Genomic DNA, 22,785 nt, shown 5'->3' on the forward strand with positions numbered 1-22,785 from the left:
ATATTTTAAAACAAAACCAGAGAAAAATAAGCCCGCGCTCGGTATATCCCACATTATATATGGTACCAGCTGCTTGGCTATAAGCCCGCGCTCGGTATATGCCATACTGTATGTGGTACCAGCTGCGTGGCAATATAAATGCCCATATATGTATACAAAACAAAAAGACAATTGTCAGCGCTTATCCTTTAAACTGCATATCTGTGTGTGTCTAGCAAAATAAAATTAGCTCATATTTTTATCAGTATATGCCATACTGTATGTGGTACCAGCTGCGTGGCAATATAAATGCCTAATTTACTAATGGGGCCCCTATGCTCGAGGAAACTGCCCAGCGTGCCCATGCGTTAGGACAGCTCTGATGAAAGTGTGTGTTAGGCGCCGTCCCCGCACTGTGTATAGGTGTGGGGACGGACGCCTGCTGCGGCCTCTGTTACACATCCTGTTGCCTAGCAATGGGACGTACTTCCGGGTCTCGCGGGCCGCGCATGCGCGGTGAGGCTGCGTCCGTTGCCAAACAACTGGTCGCTTCTTTCCCCTGCTTGTTGGCAGTCAGCTTCTCCTGACCGCCGAATTCACTGCCGCCAATCAGGGCCCACTTTACCATATATATTGCACCTCCCCTCTACAGTCTGTGCCAGAGTATTGGTTTCACCATCTCCAGCGTCCTGTATCCTGTTCCCTGCTGTTCTGTGTTCCTGACTTTTGGCTTCATTCCCTGACCATTCTCTGTCCTGTGTTTTGGCTCTGTTTGATTCCTGGATTTTGACCCTTGGCTACCTTCTGCCCCCTCTCTCGGAACATCCCTGTGTACTGCACCTTTGTTTGGCTTCTGACCCGGACCGAACAACTATTCCCGCTCTCTTCTGCTTCACTGATAATTAACTGGGAGAACTGCGACCTGCGCATCCACACAGCTAAACCCATATCCCCTTGCGAGGGTCCTTGGTGAATACCGGGGGCTGCGTTAGACTCCGCGCCTCCCAGATAAGTTGCGCCAATATCAGTCAGTGGCATTCTTTAGTTATTATCGTGACACCGTTTAAGACGGAGAGACGCACCAAGGCTATTAACTGGTTGACACCTACACCTTTTGGATGGGAGCTGCATAATCTAACTACTATCAGATACCAACTAGATTTCAGCATTCTACTGTGCAGGGATTCTGGAGCTGGATTAAATTTTGTTCACGAATGTTGACATCTGTGTATTCCGGGACCTAAGACTGCTTATCAAAATACACGGAGGGACTGTATTTTGGTTCCACAATCCTTAACTATAACTACCACTCTTGCTATGCACTGTCTTTCTCCTAAGGACTTCCAGTTTGGAGATTTATGCTCCGCTCTTTTTAATGTTATTGTAAGTTTCAATATTTTTTTTAATCTGTATTAGACACTGGTTTCTGCTATAGAGAAACATTTTTTCTATACACTAACAAGAGTTGCCATACTATTGGCTCTCCACCCACTGTGTGCCTAGGAGATTTATTTAATCCATGTAAAGGTACCATTACCCTGGTACTTCACTTATTATGGGAATCAGTGTTTATAGCCCAGGTGGTTCGAAGCACTTGATGGATAAAATCTTATGAGTAAAAAAAAATACTTTTGCCAGTAGAACGATCCAGTAATCTTGTCAGAAGTTGGTATCATCATTATCATTTATATATATGACGCCACAAACCGCTGCAGCCAGTATTATTAATATTATCCTTTATTTTTAAAGGTGCCACAAGATTTCCACAGTGCCGTACACGATGCAAACAGTAGACCATACAGGAAAAACAGTATAGAACAATAAACGAATAATATCAAGACTTCAGAAACACCAGGCATGGCTATTGTAGTGTAGTTGGAGCAGAAGAATAGGGATAAAGACAGGAGGGAAGAGGGGCCTGCTCGTAAGAACTTACATCATACTTATCTACTTTTGAAAGTTGGCTTCCGGGAGCCTGCCGGGGGAGGTGGTCGTGATGGGGGGCGGGGCTCCAAAATATGCGTCATTTTGGCAAGTATGACTTACATACTAAAGGGAGGGTAAACAGACAGCAGGCACACATGGGGGTCAGTAGAGGGGATTTAGCACAAGAGGAGTGAATAAAAGGGCCGGGAAGAGAGAGGAGATGAGAACGAGCATGGAGAGAGGGTTAGGTTGATGGCTGGTAGGCTTTGAGGACCAGGTGAGTTTTAAATGTTCGATTGAAGGAGAACAAATTAGGGGACAAACGAAGGAAGCAAAGGAGGATGTTCCAGTGGAGGTGGGGCAGCCCAGGAGAAATCTTGGATTCTGGAGTGGGATGAGGTGATCAGAGTGGAGGAAAGGTGACGGTCATTGGCCGAGCGCAGGGGGGGGGGGGGGAGGGTGTGTGAATGATGAGGAGGTACACAGTGTATGGTCAGTATACAGTAAGTAATCCTAAAAAACCCAAATCATACATAGAATTAGAACAACGACACACAAGGTTGAGGCAAAAAGCACAGACATGAGACAGAGGACAGAGAGGGTCCTGCTTGAGAGTGGTACAACTTTGTATAAAAAGCCTTGTACTACAATGCCCATATACAATGTATGCTGGTACAAGCCAAGGTATAGACTTCCTGCAGAAGTCCTTCAAAGATTCAACCTCAACAAAATTTCAGACGCCATGCACAAGTATTGGGACTAGGTATGGCTGAGCAGGCGCATCTAAGTATGTGCGATACTCTTGGTGTACATTTGAGAGCTGCAATCTCCATTATGTTCTTTAATTGATCGTAGCAAGCTTTTTAGCATTTTTAAATATCCATTTCAATAACTAAAAACTTAATAATAAGAATAGATTGTAAGAATTCTATTTAAGATGTACAAAAATACAAAGTGTATTGTGCAGTAAGTTGCGCAATATAGAAACACAGGTACAATTCCGTGAATAGGTCCTGAAAATGGGGAAAGATGGTAACTATGAATTTGTAAGAATTTGTGGAAATAAACTCCTATTTCTTCCATTTTCTTGACCATATCAATTAAAACAAAGTCTAGGATTATTTTATTTTGCCAACAGTTATAATGGCCGCTTCCGCATCAGCTGGCGGATGTTTACATCGGGACACGTGTTTTGTGTGGTCTGGCGGAAGTGAGGTGAACGTTCCCAGGGTTTGATTCTTAGATGATTTTTGCAATAAAAATGCCGTTCTAATGATAATTCACACTCCGTACAATAATACGGCGATACAGTTACCGCCGCTGACTGAGTAACATCTTTCAATTAGTGTTTTTTTTTTTGTTATTTGCTGTTTACACGACAGTGTGTTGTTCATCTGAAATATGTCGGTAAAGACAAGAACCCTGCAGTTTTCAGAATGGGATACTGGGAAAAGAAGACTTCGATATCTATTCATATGTTCCCCGTACTCATTCAAATTATATCACGGACACAAAGCAGAGGTTCGTATAGAAAAGTAAGTTATTATAAACCTATGTGGCTGATAAAAGTGCAATATATGTAGTCCTAAGTGGAGCCAGTAATACTTAATATAACTCCTACAACCCAAGAAATAGTTGATAACAAGTAAATAAGCTAACATTCATTGCAATAATAAAATCAATGATAATTTGTATTCAATGTTGACCTTTGCTTAGCTAAGTCTCCCTGGGTACTGATGGAAAAGATTAGCCATGACCTCCTTAACGATCCATTAACCCCAGGCCTGGGTGTTGCTCCTGGTGTGGGGAAACTACAAGCCCCAGCAGGCTTTGCCAGTAGTTAGCCAGCTAATAGCTAGCAGGGCATGCTGAGACTTGTAGTTTCAAAACTCCTGGAGAGCTGCAGGTTGGCCAGACCTGCTCTACCCCCAATCCATCAGGCTTTATTTGTGAACAGACATTGCACCCACATTGCCTGATCTTCTAATGGCTCACTGAAATATCACTCTTGTCAGTCCTTCATGTTGTCTGCATGCCTAGCCTCTTTTCTTCCCTTTTCATACTTGTCCCCCTTATACCTGTCATTCGCTCCGAAGTTTTACAAAATGGAGAATGGAAGTAATCGTCCTGTGACTGTACTGTAGATAATTTTTTGAAACAGGAGCTCCAAGGGCTTTGAACTCTGTACAGTGCTAAGCCTGTTTTTATGCCACTGTCTTTGCATTCTGAGAATGACAGATTTGTCTGTTCAAACCTAACACACAAATGAGACATCACTGTGTAATTCTCACAATAGTTACAACTCTTCATTACTTTTTGGGTGTCAATGCAGATCAGTTGAACGAGGTTCCTTACCCATATTTGTCACAGCAATTGACTGGAAGAAGACTTAAAATGGGCATTTCGTGCTTTAGAAGAAACTTTATATTTGGTTTCTACAGCCAGTAATCACATATATTACTTCCTTCTACCAAGGTCTTTCTCCATCTCAATTAGCAGAATATAAAAAGGTATTTTTGTAGATGGCCTTTACAAAGATCTGAGACATTTATCTTATTTTTTCACTTTATACACATTGAGGATCATTTATGAATCAAACAGATTCTACTACTTTCCTAGCACAGTTTACAATGTGAAAGCATATATCTGGTTACTATGGGTTACACCACCCTTTTTGCTTTTACTTGTACAAAAGGTTTTTTAAATGGTTAAATACCTCCCCTTCCCCCGATTATTTTGTAGCTTTCTGTAGAAACATTGGCCATGTTCAAGAATAAATAAGCCTTTCAATAGCTGTTTAGCTTTATTTTGCTAACATGTTTTTTGTTATTTTGCAGGATAACATGATACCAGTTTTTCTAGGTACTGATGTTGTTTCGGGGACAGGAATTAGAACAGAAAATCATCCAAAAATCCATGCAAAGTTTGCAAAGAAGGGTTTGGCAGCGAGGCTTAATTTTAGCACTGGTAACAGTTTTTTTTTCCCCCTCATTTAAACATACTATAAAAAAATTGAGTTATATATATATATATATATATATATATATATATATATATATGGTTAGCATTACTTTTAACTAAGTATATTTGTTTTTAATAGATAATGGTTTGCATAGTAGTATACACAAACATTTGTCGCTTTGCCATGAAACCATGATAATTTCTTCCGGTAGGCTATACTCCCTGGGCATATTAATGAAAGATAAATATAAGCACTTCACACAGAAGTGTTTCACCAGCTCACATCCAGTCCAGATGTGGGACACATGAGGTATTGGTGCCTCGCCACAGTTTTAAAGTCCCATGGTTCATGGCTCTGTACTTAGTCCCCCTAAGAGTCACACAGGACCCAGCGTCAGCTATTCTCATAGCTGTTGGCTGGACCAAAAGGAAATACACATGCACCTCTCTGCCTCTGCACAACGAGCTGTCCAAAAATATGTGCCCTGTCCACCCCTTTATCTTACTTTGATATTCTTATTCTGAAAAAGCATTTCTGTACTGCAGAACTCCGTACTTTGCAAGAAATGCTGCTACTCTGTCCAATGTTCCCCTCTACCTATAGAAATTGCTGCCCACTGATAAACACATCTGCCTAGCAGAAATTTAGAAGCACAATTGCTCCAAAGTTGTCTGTCACTGCGTAGTGAGCGTCTTTCCTTTCATTACTGACTTACACAATGTTAGCGTTATTGAGGCACCGTTTGCTGCCTAATTGAGCTTGCAAGATATTTTTTGGTGCCTAGGAAACAGAGAGGCAAAGTGACTTAACCAAAGTCACAAAGGGTCACTAATGAGTTTGAACCAACAAGTCTCTTGTCTTTTTTTAGTATAAACACTAAGACACTTTCTTGTGAGTGTGTTAAAATAAAAGCGCAGAAGAACTAGTCTAGGTTAAAATAAGTTTAGTAAAATATATTTTACATAGTAAATCACACAGCAATATAAGTTTTATATGTTTCCAATTAAAATATGTAATTTCTCTTTCCAGAATTTAAGTTTGAGAGGCTGAGGTTACCTGGTGGACTGAATAGCCTGTGGTTTTATAGCATTCAGGGACTTTTTAAAGTGGCTTTTGACATGTACAGCAGAGAAGAACAGCTAGCTGTCATAGAAAGTCTTCAGGTAACTCTGGTTTTTCAGCTGTCAGTCTGCATGTATTTTTATGTTATTGTGGTATATGTGTAATTTATTTTATTCCAAGTTTGAACAATCAGGTTTAGAAAGAATGATTTACTTATAATATAATTTTAGTCCACAAGTAAAAATAAATTAAAACAATAATTAATGGGAAATCTATCACACTACTAAGTAACATAACAGCAGCTACAGTGGTTTGGGCCAGTATGGTTCTTAACTTCTTATTTCATTTTTCCATCTAACTACATAAGCTCTGAGGCTTATAGTTACAACTGCTGTGTCCGATTTCTACTGCTACAGACTTCCACCAAAGTACTGCTATTGATAAGGAAAGGGGAATTGATTTTTAAGGTGGAAAATCCCTACTACCAAGTAATTTTCCACCATTATTCAAATGTCATCCATATCCCCTACAAAACTAAAATATTCAAAGTTTGTATGGGATAGATTGCTCTATGTTAGTGTATTTCAACCTGTGAGCTCGCAAGACCACTTTTTGATGTCCACATGGCTGATACAGGAGGACCCACGATGCCAGGACAGAAATATTACAGCAGTATTTCTGTCCTGAATCCCCCTTTATCTGTCTGATACTGAGTCTCACTTTGGCTGTGGAGGGTGGTGATTCTACCAGTCCCCACCCCACAGTGAGACCTGGGCCATTCATCAGTGGTGTCTGTCAATGCATAAGGATGAATAATATGCTGCACTTTGATTGGGTACCAGACTCTCGCTGTACTGTAGAGCACAGTCTGTTGAGACATAGTAATACTACTGGGAGCCCTCTGATCATGGAACAGGTAAATAATATGCAGGAGGTCTGTGCTACAGGGGAGAGGTGGGGCGGAGCACTGTTTTGCTGCAGCGGTGAGGTAGAGAGCAGGAAAATGTTATTGCATGGGGTGGTGTTACAGGGGAGGAATGACAAAAGGCGTTCGGAGAGAGAGAGCGGGAAATGTCTTACAGCAGAGAGGTGATGGGAAGAAGTAAGTTGCTATAGAGAAGAGCCAGATGTGTTTGATGGAAGGGGTCTGTTATGCCCATTAGTGTCATTACAATGCTTCCTATGGTTCATGGCTATGGCCCCTTCAGCGTCGCCAAACACAGTTCTGTACCAGCGGGGACTTTATAACAATGTTGATGGGTATGGCATAGATGCAAACAGTTTTCTTTTTTTCCTTTAGTGCATTCAAAGTATTTGAAGCTTTTGCATAAGTTAAGTTTTTTATTTTAGTTACTTAAAATTACTGCAATCTCAAAAAGTTATCTTTGGGTCAAAAAAGGTTATGAACTCCTGCGCTAGGGTGTCCTAGTAGCTCGAATTGGATCCGACGTTGGTAAGTTTTGGGATGTCTCATTTCTGAGCTACACATGTGGAGGGACGATGCAGTTGTGAAATTGTGCAAGATTCCTTTTAGTTCAGGGAATGGAGTCCTGCTCTGCACATACAATCATGTGAACAGTGCATATGCATATTCATTGATGCAGAGTCCTGCAAGTGCTGTTGCCACTACTTTCTTTGATCCTCATTACTTATAAAGGCACGTGGGACAAAACAAAGTTCATACATACAACTTAGTTAATGTTATCTACTTATTGTTCTGACAGTTTATTGGGTTATATTATGCTGCATTTTATTTCCATATAACTTATCTTAAGCTAATTGTTACATAAACTTTATTCTATACTTGTTTTGGTAACTCTAGGAGCACTGTCTATCAAGGAGTATCTTCCCATTATTCCCTCTACCTAGTCAATAGTGTATCCCATATTTCTGTTTACCTTTTTATATTAGAGTCTGCTGCATAATATAAGTCATACATTTCTTGTTGTTCCAGGAACTCTGGAAATCCCATCTCAAAGATGATCCTTTAAGCAAATGCTATGAACTAAATACCTGCCTTGGAGACACAGACTATGTAGTTCCAGCTTGTAAGCAGGCAGAGGAACCTAAAAGCCATGAGCAGTTAGGTTGTTGTTCCCGTCTTGTGTATGATACCCCTAGTGTTCCCCGCAGTATTCCAGCAGAACACAACTACTGCATGACCAAGCATGATGGCTCTAGTGTATCTCATTCACAGGATACTGTGGGCAATGACTTCTTTATCCAAAGGATTAAATGTTTGTGGAGAATGTGTTCGAGTACAGTAATGGTCTTAAGTGAACAATTAATGAAGGCTGTTGTGGCATTGTTAGATGTTGTTGAACAAGCACTCAGTGGACATAAGTACTTGGATAAGATGATTACAAGCATTGTGGAACTTCTGGAAGCAGCAAGTCACTTACAGGACAAGGACAATACACAGAAAGAGGCTTTCTCTGTTTATGATAGCCAATTGCTGCTTGAAGTTAGCAGCTGGCTGGGTAACCGGTTCCACAGTGAGAACGACCGTATCAGTCAACAGGTGGAAGAGTTTAAGAGGAGACACATAGATCGCATCTCAGACTTACCTCCAGCTGAGGAGCTGGTTGCTGCTCTATTTCCCAATGCCATGAAAGTTTTTTTACTGAAATGGATGGGACTGTTTGATGATGGTTCCCTATCCAAACTTCAGAGTGAATACCCCATTTTACTTCTCATTTTAGAATTTGCAAATCGCAATCTAATCACAGGAGTTGCTCATGTTTTATACTCCACTTTGATATGTAAATAGCACAATATTATTCTAACGCTGCAGTAGCCATTTTTTCATGCAGTTATTACTTATACTAAAAATAATTCTATTAGAAGTAGGGGAACAGTCAGTTAAAAGGAAATATATACATATATTTAACACCTTACACCACCAAACCCAACTAGACCCAAGATCCAGCAGTGTCCATGAGTTGGTGCCTGAAGTATTCCACAGCTGATGTAAGCCAATGCTGACATCACCCGAGACTCCCTAGCTGAAGGCCTGTGGCAAGTCACTTAGGTGACAACTTACACCCAGGACAAAACTGCTGTTCAGAATTCCTTTAAATGTGCTTAATGAGTTAGCCTGAGTCTTTACCCTTCTCTGATCTTTCTATGAATATAGTGAATGTAAGTGTCCTATCGTGCATGTTTCAACGTTAATGTTTAATATTGCTTTTAAAGATTTTCTTAAGGTTAGAGCACCTTTTTTTTATTTTTTATCACTGGTTATCTTCCTCGTGTTTTTATGTCCCTAATTTTGAAGTGGGTGTGGATAAACACCCTGAGGCCAATAAGATTATCAAAATGTTTAGAGCAGCACAGTCTATTTCTGGAGTGGATTGTGCTGATTTTGTGGGAGGCAGTAACCTGGCCACTCGTGTGCAGGGCTGGAAGTGTTGGGTACAGTGTCATTATGTGAGGCGGAAGATGAAGGCAAGCAGGAAGCCACATAATAAGAGTTGGATAGTAGAAGAACCAGGGTTCCCAACAGCACTAATATAACAACCCTTTATATTAACCATCATGCATTTAACTTGTTTTTATTTACACCATAGTAAATACTTGAAATTTGCATTGTGCCAAAGTGAAGGTTTTGAGTGTGTTTTAGAACCTAAAATATATATTTTTTTAATTCCGATAGGGGCTGCAGTGACTGACCTTTCTGGGCTTTACAATATGTGTCCAAAGGAGAACTAAAAAAAAATTATTCCTCTAGTCAGCAGGAGTGTGAAGTGTAAGGGAAGAAAAAAAAAGAAAGCTTGTTACATATATCCTTAAATTTATTAGATGTTCGCTGCAACATACAGAGTATTGGCCACATATGTATCTTACCTTGACTGTATTTCTCATTTACCTCACGCTTAAGCTCTCAACACAAGAATCTACTTAATAAACATAGAATATTAGACATATTGCCTAATAATTTATCATAGTGAGTTGTTTGTTTGCTCATTCATCTTTGTTTTCAGTTACTTTTTGGATTTTGTTGTTTTGCATACGTATATAACTGTACTGAAAAGGCTGAATATGAAAATGATATAATGTTTTATTATTGCCACAATTCATAGAAACAATTGAGTGCCACTAATCATCTCTTGACTGCTTACGTCAACGCAGAACTGAGAAGGACAGTCCTGCTGTTACAGGGTTAAAAAGGAACCTCACAGATGAACATGGGCTTTCTGTGCTGCAGCCTCATGAAGTCATAATGTGCATACGCCCCCTAGGCAGCAAGCAATAAACAGGACAAGGCTCTGTAACATTGCAATTGATAGGAGAACGGAGAGCTCTGAAAGAATTCAGACCTAACCCACATTGCTTTAAAAAAAATAAGGGGGGCACCCATGTTTGAAAGAGTGGAGCCTCCTCAAACAAGAAGACTCCTTTTTATTTATTGTTCAACACATATTTATGTAAATAAAAGTATTCTGTACATATTTATGGTCCTAGACCCTTTACACTAAGTAAACCAATACAGATCTGGTACCATCTGCTACGCCCAAAGTTATGGCAATTCCCTTTTTTTGTTTACGGTTTGCTGAAAAATTGCTCTCTATTCCATTACCTCTTGGAAACTATTCTGCATTCCAAGCTTTGATTAGAAAATAATTGACCCCTCATTTAAATGGTTATCTATCCCTGGTTTTGTACCTCTGCAACCTTTACAATGTTCTCTCATAATAAAAAATGTAAAAAAAAGAAATCGCACAAAACGTAGTAGTAGCATAATGGATGCCAGGGGTACATGTATGCAGTCAGCTATGCAAATCAAGAGACGTGGGCGGCACAGTGGTTAGTACTTCTGCCTCACAGCAGTGGGGTCATGATTCCTGACCATGGCCATATCTGTGTGGAGTCTTTGTTGCTTTGGTTTCCTCCCACACTCCAAAAAACATACCAGTAGGTTAATTGACTTCTATAAAAAATTGACCGTAGTCTCTCCCTCTGTCTGTGTGTGTATATATATATATATATATATATATATATATATATATATATATAATGTGTATGTTAGGGAATTTAGACTGTGAGCTCCAATGGGGCAGGGACTGATGTGAGTTCTCTGTAAAGTGCTGCAGAATTAGTGGTGCTATATAAATAGCTGCTGAAGATGATGACTTGCAGCTATTCAGAAAGGTATGACAGCCCCTTGTTTTCAACTGTTTGCCCAACTTATTTTTCTTTTGTAAATAATTTAAAAATGCATTATTTTCTGCTATTTTGCAATTGATGAAAATTATTGTCCATTCTAGTCTTAGGTTACCAGTGTTATTCTGAAAATGCAATCTTCTGAAGAAAGACACAAAATGTGATTGGTTGTGAGTGGCCTTTTCTGAGTGGAGTTTGTATGTTCTCCCCGTGTTTGTGTGGGTTTCCTCCGGGTGCTCCGGTTTCCACCCACACTCCAAAAACATACTAGTAGGTTAATTGGCTGCTATCAAAATTGACCCTAGTGTGTGTGTGTGTGTATATATGTATGTGTATATATATATATATATATATATATATATATATATATATATATATATATATATATGTTAGGGAATTTAGACTGTAAGCTCCAGTGGGGCAGGGACTGATGTGAATGAGTTCTCTGTACAGCGCTGTGGAATCAGTGGCGCTATACAAATAAATGGTGATGATGATTATAGCACATTACTGAAAAAATGACTGAATGTGATGAGCGGAGAGCGTGTTCATGACAACATCAAACACCATACTTAATTAAGCTGATATTGCAGTAATCAAAATTTACATCTGATAATGAACTAACTGAATAGTAGCACAATTATCCTTAACTGCATTTGTATGATATGGTAACAAATATGGCAAATTCATAAAGTGAGCAGGTAATACAGTGAAATAATGACCATCTAACTGCAAAAGAAAAGGGTTCTCTAAAAGTGAAGTCAGGGATATTCATCATTACCATGCGGCCAGTCGCAGCAGTCCCCCTGTCTTCCCAGCGCTGAAATTCTCCATAATCTCTGGCGGAGTGGAGGTCAGCTTGCTCTATTTTGGAGCAAAGCTACGTTATATGTAATACATAAGTATTATGTATGTTGCCATTCTGGGACAAAAACTAAGCACTTGGGCTCTATGTACATAAGTACATACACTGATCAGCCACAACATTAACTGGCAACAAGGTCATGGGTGCCCAAGGCTCGTTGATGCGCACGTGGAGTGAAGGCCAGCCAGTCTGGTCCAATGCCACAGAAGAGTTACTGTAGCAGAAATTGCTGAAAAAGTTAATGCTGGCAATGATCGGTGTCAGAAAACGTAGTGCATCACAGCCTGCTGCGTATGGGGCTGCATAGCTGCAGAGTGGTCACAGTGCCCATGCTGACCCCTGTCCACTTTCGAAACCGCCTACAATGGGCATGTGAGGGATAGAACTGGTTCATGGAAGAAGGTGACCTGGACTGATGAATCGCATTTTATTTTACAACATTTGGATGGCTGGGTGTATATGTGTCATTTACCTGGGGAAGAGATGGCACCAGGATGCACTATGGGAAGAAGGCAAGTTGGCAGAGGCAGTGTGATGCTATGGGCAATGTTCTGCTGGGAAACTTTGGATCCTGGCATTCATGTGGATGTTCCTTTGACACGTACCACCTACTTAAACATTGCTGCAGACCAAGTACACCCTTTCATGGCCGTATTCCCTAATGGCAGTAGCCTTTCAGCAGGATAATGCACCCTGCTACACTGCAAAAATTGTTCAGGAATTGTTTGAGGAACATGACAAACAGTTCAAAGTGTTGACTTGGCCTCCAAGTTCCCCACATCTGAATCCGATCAAGCATCTGTGGGATGTATTGAAAAACAAGTCGGAGACATGGATCCCCCCTCCCCCCCCCCCCCCCCATGGCGCCAGATACCAGAGGTCACCTTCAGAGGGCTTGTGGAGTCCATGCCTTGACGGGTCAGAGTTGTTTTGATGGCACAAGGAGGACCTACACAATATTAGGAAGGGTGTTTTAATGTGGCTGATTGATGTAGAACCCTATGCATTCTTTGAAGCTATAGCTTGGGCTATGGTCAATATATAATGTAACGATTTACCTCCCATAGTAATATGTGTAATATTCTACAAAAGAACAACAATGTTATGTTTTTGTTTTTTTTAAATCTCCCTTGGTATGAAAACTTTTTTAAACTCAGACACAAAATGTGTTAAAAAGTTTAACTTTAGCTTTTCTCAGGTATATTTGTCAGCCAGCTGATGAGCTCTTTTTGGCACTACTCTGTAAATATTATGCTGGTGACCATAAAGGGGGTCTACGTTGTATATAGGTCATTAAAATGGGTTTTTGTATGTTATACTGATTATACTGATAGTACTGGTCTGAGTTTGATATAGCTCTGAAATTGTCCAGTATGTGTTAATTTACATCAGCGATCAAGTTAGCCCCCAACCAGACATATCATTCACATATTTGCCACATTAGTTCAGTATGCTTCAAATCTTTTTTTTTCCCCTGGGTGTCCTCTTGAGCACCAAAAAATGGAGAACCACTTCTTTATAAGGAATATTCTGTAAAGGAGTAGGAATGAAACTTTTAACTTAACTTAGGGTGTGTCCTCCTTTGTACACCAGATATTATAATGTATTGTTATTGTTTTCTACCACTTCCACCTCCTTATGCTAATGAGTAATACATGCATGGTTTGGTTAACTCCACAATAAAATTTCACTTTAATGCGTTTAGGGGCTCACTTATCAATATACGCAAAAAATGAAAAATAGTTTTCAAACCTTATTGCATTCATAAGGATTGAACTATTTCTCAAATTTATTAAAAAACCAACAGAGGAACAGCAGTTCCGATAAACTGCTGTTCCTGTGAAAAAAAAATAAAAAAACTTACCACTCCATCTTTGCAATGCGATTCTGGGGGGCTTCTTCGTTTCTCCTTTCAAATCCTGTGCGCATGTGCCGATTTATAAATCGGGCATGCGCACTGACATCCAAACACCACTGACCCGAAGGACCTGGGTCGTGATGGTTGCACATGCTCTGTAAAGCTCTGCTCTTCGGAGCAGAGCTTAACAGTGCTGAAAACAATCAGAAATGGTAATATACGCCAGCCCGAGCTGTGGTACATTACCACATGTGTAAAAGTTTTTACCAAAGTTGATGAATTGCGGTACATAGCAGTCCCCATAGACATCTATGGGGACTGCTATGTATTACGGAAAAAAAATGCACCAATGCGATGCACCAATAATAAATTTAAAGAGTACTTAGATTTGCAGCTATACCGTTTTCGGGGGATTTACAGCAAAAAAAAATATTGATAAATAGGCCTCTTAGTATAGTCATATTTTTTTCCAGCTGAATCAGCGCTCTATATTAATGAAGTCGGAAATGATCTTGTCTGAGGAGAACAGGAGAACTAAATGTGGAGCGAGTCCTAACCGCTCTCAGCATCTCTTCACAAATGTCGACTTTTTAAGGAATAATAAAGTACGTTTTTACATCCTTAATAAATACTTATTCAGATTTCTCCACTTTTGCAGAATACCCCCATCCTTAAAATTAGATTACATAATAGCAATATGTCAGTTTACATTCAGAAGTAAGATACGAAAGAAAAGCCTCTATCAGGTATTACTTTAATGTAAAACACTCCATTTCCATTGAATATTTATTCATAGAACAGGTTTTAGTTTAATAAGTTTTACCTACTTTCAATATTAGAGATCACAATACAATGCAGATAACCTGACTATATGAAGTACAGCTTATAGTTGCAAATCAAAAGCACAAACCACACATTTTATATTTAAGTGAAGTCAGTTGCAGCATAGCTCTTATCTTTACATATAAATATACACACTATCTACCAATTGCTTTATGCAGTTAGATACAGTTTATAGACATCAGCTTCCTTCACTTTGTTTTACAAAAAATATATGAAGATGGGGTTGAAAAGTAATATAAAATGGGGTTGAGCATGCTGTAAAAGTAGGTGAAGCAAATCGTGATATAAAATGTGAAGTTTGAATGAGCAAAATACACACAGTCCCTGTACTGCATTGACTTCAATATCCAAATGTAGACTCTGACAGAAGCACTTGGCAGATAACAAATCATGAAAACAAAAGCTATTACCATGAGGAACCTCATTGCTCTCCCTACCTTTCCATTTGTATCAATGGCATTGTTCTTTAAATGTAAAGCAATGTGGATTGTACAGTATGAGATAATCAGCAGTGACAGAGATGACAGTGTAATGTAAAATGCATCGTGCCATGCAGTCTGGGAATACGGGCATATGGTAAAACTTTCACACTGTGTTGAGTTGTCCAGGATGACAATATGTGGATCTGTTACAATGTATGAATGCATTGTAAGGATAGACATCCACAGCACGATGCAGATGCAGGTGGCCTGCTTCACGGTAATATTATTCACTCTGTGGAAAGGAAGCAGGATTTTGCAATAACGATTAAGTGCAATGAGAGACAAGAAGATCATTGCAGAAGCTCTGGCAACAGCCAAGATGTAGAGTAATAATCTGCAGGGGATATCGCTGTACAGCCAGTTTTGTCGAATATAATAATCTGCACGGAACGCCACACAGAAAAGAACCACAAAGTCAGATAGAGTTAAACTGAGCAAATACACGGAGTTTGGCTTCCAGGACTTCACCTCCCGGCAGATCATCCACAGTCCAAGACAATTACCAATCATGCCAAGGATGAACTCCAAGAGTAAAATGGGAGGTAGAATATAATTTAGACTGGGTTCCTCAAATGCACAACAGATGCTAATCATAGTGTAAGTTGTCTATTATGTGCTGCATAGACCTCCAACTATATCCAGTAACTGAGACCATCTTTTACATACAACATCAGAATCATGGGGTAAAGTGTTATTTTCTCAAGAGATTCTAAAACTTAGGATTCTCTTGAGAGTTTTGTGTTGTGTAAAACAAAATGAGCAACTAGTAAGCCTGATAATATATCACAAATGCACGAATTCAAGGTTTAATATATAAATATATGTGATGCACTTGTTAATGGGTTAATGTCTGTATTTGGAGAGCTATTTTCATTATTTTAATTTGGATGAAATTTAATTAGCAGGTGCCCAAATCCTATATTTAGAGTGATGTAGGTTGAACAATCTGTATCTTACATTGCATTGTCAGATGTGGATTCGTTATAATGTGGGGATTTTTACATCAATTGTGTACATTAACTCATGTAACCAGAACAATATCACTGATCATGTGTATAAACAAAGATTACAAATACTCTTAAACAGTTCCGATGGAGTCATAATATATGTAGTAAAATAGGTACAAATCAAGAGGAGTAAAAAAGAATCTATGATTACAAGAAAAAGATATGACAGTGCATAGGGTAGTGAAAGAGAGAGAGAGGAATGAGGCAGGGGAGTTAACATGTCTATGCGTGGGATCTTTATGTTATATAGCCTCACCTTTTTCAACCATAGACAACCCAGCACTCAATGAACAACACTGATTGAAAGAAAATAAGGTAGCAACATCATAGGGAGAGGTCTAATAATATTCTGGCAATAGCATTAGTGACCAATCCACCTGCCACAGCAGTGGTCCCCATTGTGATGAGTGTTGTGCTGATCTGGCATGGTCTGCTTTTTCTCTTGCTGACACAGTTCTCCACCTCTAAATGGTAGCCTCATTCCAGTATTCACTGCCATCACCTACTGATGCAGCCTCAACCACAAATGAGCTCTAAGAAGTCTTCAATTTGTTGTGTTTTTATTGCTCTGTTGTCTACAGAATCCATTCCAGATGTTGCTGAATGTCAGAGTTGTTGTGTTGCTGTGTGCTGGAGGTTGCTAAGCAACCATACTCCCCCTGATTCCTGAGCTAACAGGGATTCCACATTGCTGATGATTTATCAGCTCTTGCCAGACTCATCACTGATCACTACTTATAAGCCAACACTTTCTGCTCACATGATTTCTACCCAGCACCTGATTGGCTGTGTAAGGGTAAAATTGTATGATTATTGATTTATTATCAATCATGTGCTAAGCTTTAGAAACTAATATGTTATGCTATAACCTTAAAAAAGAAATTTCAGCAGATATTGTAAGAATTTTTCAAGGTTGTGAAACTACATAGCAGGATGTTCCCACGAACAGAAACAGACCAAGGACACGCAGCAAAGCAAAGCGTTATCTACAAAAACCCAACGACTCAAAGCTGAGGGCAGCACAAGAATATTGGCAGAAAACCTGGAAAGAAATAACGCAGAAAGAATAAAGAATTGTTTGAACTTTAATGGAAAACTGCAATATATATAATTGTTGATTGACTTACTTTCATAATCTACTGTCTTATAATTGGTTTTTAAGCATCTATACCCCTAAACTTTTCTGTATAAATAAAGACACTGAAGCGGTCTCAGATTGGAACAGAATCAGAATTACTCATCATTAAATCATACAGGTGTTGGTGTCATTTCCATTCTCCGACTGCGTCATGGCCGTCTCCTTGATGACCGGGACATCACTTCCGGTTTGCTAAGGCAACGGCCGGATGCTAAGCCTTCCAGCGCCGCGTCTCGGCAACACAGGGCAGCCGGGCACACGCACAGTCAATGAAAACAGCCTGCGGGCTAATTAACCCATTTATTCATTAGGCAGTGCCTGGGGCTGGTTGCAGGGCAAGGCCCTGATTGACTACATTCAGTATTTAAGGCAGGAAGGGCTTAGCCTCCCTGCCGGTTATAGCGTTTCAGTCCTGCACTGTTGCTGACTTGCTGTATTGTTCCTACATATCTGATCTACTGTTGTGACCCCCTGCCTGTACCTTGGACCTTGCCTGTTTGCCTGCGACCCTGACCTTTTATTTGTTATCTGGACTCCGCTATTTGCTTGTGACCCTGAACTTTGGCTAGTACTCTGGACCTCGCTGTTTTGCTTTGGACCTCGGACCCCCTCTGACCACTCGCTCCAGCCGTGCTAGCTTCCCAGATTCCACCTGTGCTGCAGCCATCTTTGATGAGCATTTTTTTTTTTTTTTTTACTTTTTATTTATAACAGTAGGTAGACAAAAAGCACAACCATACATATCAATGACATTAATCATGTACCGAGAATATAAAATGCAAAGAAGATAAGCAAAATAGACATATATTACATAGATGTAACTCTCACAATGTGGTACATTCCAAGTGGTAGCTGAAAATTAAAGGCATAAAGGACAAATAAAACAAAAGTGGAGATTTTTCCAGTACCAAAGATAGACTATGTAAGGTTGGGAATAAATATCAAGTAGGGTAATCTGCTGGGTATTTTTTGAATTATTTTGTTAGGGGAAAGAAGAGAAGGGAACTAAGGGTAGGGGGAAGGGGCATTCCAAACTGGGGATACATCTCTGTTTGTGACCCATACACCTTTGATGAGCTTTTACTACTCTGAGCCTAAGACCTGGGGCCATCCGAGTACCTGTGAGCACATAAAGCTCTACAGGAAAGGTGGCTGCTATTGGTGAAGATCTCTACCCTATTCCACTGAAAATCAATGAAAATCTGACTGGCATTGAAGGTGATTGATAGAAGTATCGGTGAACCCCGATACCCCAACATTTCTGGGGGCTCGCGTCTGGGATGCCCCAATATCTCCACACCTGACGCCAGACTCCACTGATGTCCAGAGAACTGCTGAACTAAATTCCGTATGGTGAGTAAGAAAAAGTGTAGATTTCTACCTTCTTACTCTGTCCAGTATTTCTTTGTCTAAGGAAAGTCAGTTGAGTTGATTAGAGGGTATTCCCAATGTTCAGTCAGAGGAAAGGATAAAGAAATTATAAATGTATGGATACTGTAGCTTATTATGGATGTAAACAATTTGAGTTAGAAGATAATAAGAGAGTTGTATGTAAGAATTGTACCTGCTGCATTGTTCTGAGAAAATATTCAGGTTGCAAGGGACCTAGACTAGGCTGTGTTACAACTACAAATGCATATTACAGTTTTTTGAGTAATGAAAAAGAACTATATTGTACATTAGGGTGTCATTTGAATCAAGAAATACTAGAGAGGAATTTAGGTCAGAATTGGTCAAACATAATCACATACTGGCCATGAAATCATATGTTACCAGATTATAAACCTATATGCCCATACACTGACTTGAGAGAAAGGGTTGAATCAGCCATAAGTGCCAGCCTTTTAATCTAATGCCGATAAAACTCACATCTGGTGTTCCTAGGGCAGACTGTCACTCACCGGACTGTGAGTGCCATTTCTCCTGTGTTCAGGAACCGTGGCCGTCTGCCATCCTGAGGGTCTGCGCATGTGCAGCCCTTATTAAACCTTCAGTACCTGTTGCTTTTAATTGATTGGATGATCAGGCAACCCTCCCTATTTAAACCACCTGTGATCATTACCTGGTTGCCTGATCTTGGAGTCTCATTACCCATGAGCCTCTGAAGATGTTCCTGTGTTTCCTCGTGTATTCAGCTCCAGCTGATTCCTGTTTACTTCGATTGTGGTTTCCAGACCACTTCAACTCTCCTGTGTTCATCGTGCCTGCACTCAGCTGATTCCTATCTGCTACTGCTGCCGGACTCCAGTCCGCCTCAACTCTCCTGTGTTCAGCGTGTCTGCTCTCCGCTGCCTCCGTTACTACTTCAGGACTCCAGTCCGCCTCAACTCTCCTGTGTTCAGCGTGTCTGCTTTCCGCTGCCTCCGTTACTACTGCAGGGTTCCAGACCGTCTCAACTCTCCTGTGTTCATCGTGTCAGCTCTCCACTGATTCCTATCTGCTACTGCTGCCGGATTCCAGACCGTCTCTACTCTCCGGTGTTCAGTGTGTCTCCCCTCCGCTGTTTTCGCTACTACTACCGGATTCCAGACCGCCTCTACTCTCCCGTGTTCAGCGTGTCTTCCCTCCGCTGCCTCCACTACTACTGCCGGATACCAGACAGCCTCAACTCTCCCATGTTCATCATGTTTCCAGTTTTACTTACTGCTGCTTCCTGAGTATTGCTCCGTTGATACTGGTTACCTACCGTGCGCTGCACCAACCTGATTACCGCTTCCATCCTCCAGTGGTCTCTCCTCCTGCCGGCGTTCAGCCGTTCAGGTATCCCTGCACGTCTCTCTGACAGCCTGCTCTCCTGAACCGCGGTATGCATACTTTCCATTGACTTTGCTTTTGTATTGCATATTCGCCTGGACTGTGTTGTGTTCATCTCCGGAGTCTTCCATCTACTGAAGCTATTGTTACTATTGACTTTGGTTCCTATTACCTGGATCGCTATAGTGACTTTGTATACTTCAAGCAGCGCTTGTCAGTTATTATTGTATTGTGGATATCATCGTGGGATCTAGTTCTGTGTGCCTCGTGTATCTTCTGCATTACATTCATCTCCTCGTGCCCCTCCTCACATATATATAGCAGTGGTACAACTTGCTGACGCAGACCACTGACTCCTGTTTCCCTGTGACACCAGTTTCAAGTATCCTCTCACATAAGCAGTGGTACAACTTGCTATACGCAGACCACTGACTTCCCCGTTACCTACTTGCACCTGGAATCCATTCCTTCACTATAGACAGTGGTACAACTTGCTATACGCAGACCACTGACTCTCACTACCTCCTCGCTACTCCTGGACATTCCTCCTCACTAAAGCAGTGGTACAACTTGCTGTACGCAGACCACTGACTCTCCTCACGTTTACTTGTCCATCTGGTTCCTCGTGTACATACATCTACTCATTACCAGTCGCTGCTAGTCATAGACTTTCCTTAAACATTCACTCACCATCTGCTGATTCTCCTGTTCCGTTGTCACCCTGCTACCAGAGAACCATAGTACCAGCTATATTACTCTGGTAAGTACATCATCTGGTGATATCCTGGGCAAAGACTCCTAGTGCCCCTGACAGTAAGATCAGGCCATGACAGACCCAGGAGCGGAACCTACAGCTAAAGAGATGCTGCATTATCTGGTTACCCGTATTGAACAACAGGATGTTCGCCAACAACAATTGCTGCAATGTTGCCAGGCGTTAGCCTCCCAAAGAACGTCTGCGCAAAATGTCACAGCTACTGTTGAGGCTCCTGTGCCTTCCTCCGTTTCCCCAGTGCCATCCCAGGTGTCTACTGCTTCCACGCTACACCTGCCTACTCCTTCAAAATATGATGGAGACCCCAAAACATGCAGGGGTTTTCTAAATCAATGCTCAGTTCATTTTGAGCTTCAACCTCACAATTTCTCTACTCATCGTTCCAGAGTGGCCTATCTCATTTCCTTGTTTTCCGGACAAGCTCTCGCATGGGCTTCCCCTCTGTGGTAAAGAAATGATCCATTATTACAAGATAGTGCCAAATTTATTTCCACGTTTCGAAGTGTATTTGATGAACCTGGTCGTGTTATTTCCGCTGCATCCAGCATCCTCCGTCTACGTCAGGGTTCTCGTACTGTAGGCCAGTACGTCATTCAATTTCGGATATTAGCCTCTGAACTTCAGTGGAACACTGAAGCGTTAATTGCCGCCTTCTGGCAGGGGCTTTCTGATAAAATTAAAGATGCACTGACTACTCAAGAATTACCTACTTCTCTAGAAGATTTGATTTCTCTTTGCCACCGTGTAGACCTGAGATTTCGTGAAAGAGAGTCTGAAAAAACAACTTCATTTAAAGCACCTCTTCGCTCAAGTCCTCAAGTTCGCCCAGTTTCATCTCCGGTGATACCCATGAAGATAGGTCGCTCCAAATTAACTTCAGAGGAGAGGGACCGAAGAGTAAAAAATAGACTTTGTATCTATTGTGCTGATTCTACTCATATGCTCAATTCATGCTCTAAAAAATCGGGAAATGCCAGGCCCTAACCAGTTCTGGAGAGGTGAAGTTAGGGTCCCTGGAGTCCTCTCTATGTTCTACGAAATTAAAAGTTTGTGCTTTTGATGTTACGGTTTCCTTTGCTACCAAATTGTTCAAGTCCCAAGCACTTATTGACTCTGGAGCTGCAGGAAATTTTATTTCTAAATCCCTCGTGAATCAATGGTCCCTACCAGTGATTACTTTGAAAATACCTATTACTGTGACTGCTATCGATGGATCACGCATTATTAATGGTCTCATCACCCAGAGTACGTCTCCAGTAACCCTTCAAATTGGTGTATTACATCAGGAAGAAATTTAATTTTTAATTCTTCCTGTTACTACCAGTCCGATTGTATTAGGCCTTCCATGGCTTCAACGTCATTCTCCCCAGATTGACTGGCACACTCCTCAAGTTACGTCTTGGGGGCCTGAATGTCATCATCATTGCCTCTCTCAAGTCGTTCCTCTCAAAATACAGCAATCCTCCATTTCACCTTGTTCACCGGGACTTCCTCCTCAGTATGCTTCTTTTGCCGATGTATTTGATAAAATTCAGTCTGAACGTCTTCCTCCTCATCGTTCGTGGGACTGTCCGATTGATCTTCAACCTGGCAAGACTCCTCCCAGGGGTCGTGTGTATCCACTTTCGTTACCTGAAACTCAAGCTACATCTGAGTACATCAAAGAGAATCTCCAGCGAGGATTTATTCGACCTTCTACCTCTCCCGCTGGAGCAGGGTTTTTCTTCGTAAAAAAGAAGGATGGGTCATTACGTCCTTGCATAGATTTCCGTGGACTTAACGCCATAACTATCAAAAATCGGTATCCCATTCCATTAATTACTGAGTTATTTGATCGTATCAAGGGAGCCCGGATCTTTACCAAGTTGGATCTTCATGGTGCCTACAATTTAATTCGAATCAGGTCCGGTGACGAATGGAAGACAGCTTTCAACACCAGAGACGGGCATTATGAATATTTAGTAATGCCCT

At 40.8% G+C, this 22,785-nt stretch overlaps 2 protein-coding genes across 4 annotated transcripts; one reads left to right on the forward strand and one right to left on the reverse strand.

Annotated features, from left to right (window-relative positions):
* Positions 1 to 3,107: 3,107 nt before the first annotated feature.
* On the forward strand, positions 3,108 to 9,527 carry LOC142095108 (uncharacterized). Of its 3 annotated transcripts, none has more exons than XM_075177910.1 (4): positions 3,108 to 3,440; positions 4,743 to 4,872; positions 5,897 to 6,030; positions 7,884 to 9,527. In XM_075177910.1, the coding sequence occupies exons 1-4, from the start codon at positions 3,342 to 3,344 to the stop codon at positions 8,697 to 8,699; spliced, it is 1,179 nt and encodes a 392-aa protein (XP_075034011.1). In that variant the 5' UTR covers positions 3,108 to 3,341; the 3' UTR covers positions 8,700 to 9,527. The 3 variants fall into 3 exon arrangements, with proteins under 3 accessions (XP_075034011.1, XP_075034002.1, XP_075034019.1); XM_075177901.1 differs by having other exon boundaries at positions 3,108 to 3,426; XM_075177918.1 differs by having other exon boundaries at positions 3,108 to 3,426; positions 4,743 to 4,767.
* Positions 9,528 to 14,552: 5,025 nt separating this feature from the next.
* On the reverse strand, positions 14,553 to 16,803 carry LOC142108867 (hydroxycarboxylic acid receptor 2-like). Its single transcript, XM_075192808.1, has one exon. It carries the CDS (start codon positions 15,732 to 15,734, stop codon positions 14,847 to 14,849), a length of 888 nt encoding a protein of 295 aa, XP_075048909.1. The 5' UTR covers positions 15,735 to 16,803; the 3' UTR covers positions 14,553 to 14,846.
* Positions 16,804 to 22,785: the final 5,982 nt, after the last annotated feature.

This window comes from Mixophyes fleayi, chromosome 1 (genome assembly GCF_038048845.1).
Source record: "Mixophyes fleayi isolate aMixFle1 chromosome 1, aMixFle1.hap1, whole genome shotgun sequence".
NCBI lineage: Eukaryota > Metazoa > Chordata > Amphibia > Anura > Limnodynastidae > Mixophyes > Mixophyes fleayi.

Bases quoted from the DNA above. Each gene is read 5' to 3' on its own strand.
- LOC142095108 (XM_075177901.1), top strand. From the start codon at position 3,307: ATGTCGGTAAAGACAAGAACCCTGCAGTTTTCAGAATGGGATACTGGG. The intron at 4,873-5,896 runs GTAACAGTTTTT...TTCTCTTTCCAG, and splicing joins GAGGCTTAATTTTAGCACTG to AATTTAAGTTTGAGAGGCTG. The intron at 6,031-7,883 runs GTAACTCTGGTT...TTGTTGTTCCAG, and splicing joins CTGTCATAGAAAGTCTTCAG to GAACTCTGGAAATCCCATCT.
- LOC142108867 (XM_075192808.1), bottom strand. From the start codon at position 15,734: ATGATTAGCATCTGTTGTGCATTTGAGGAACCCAGTCTAAATTATATT.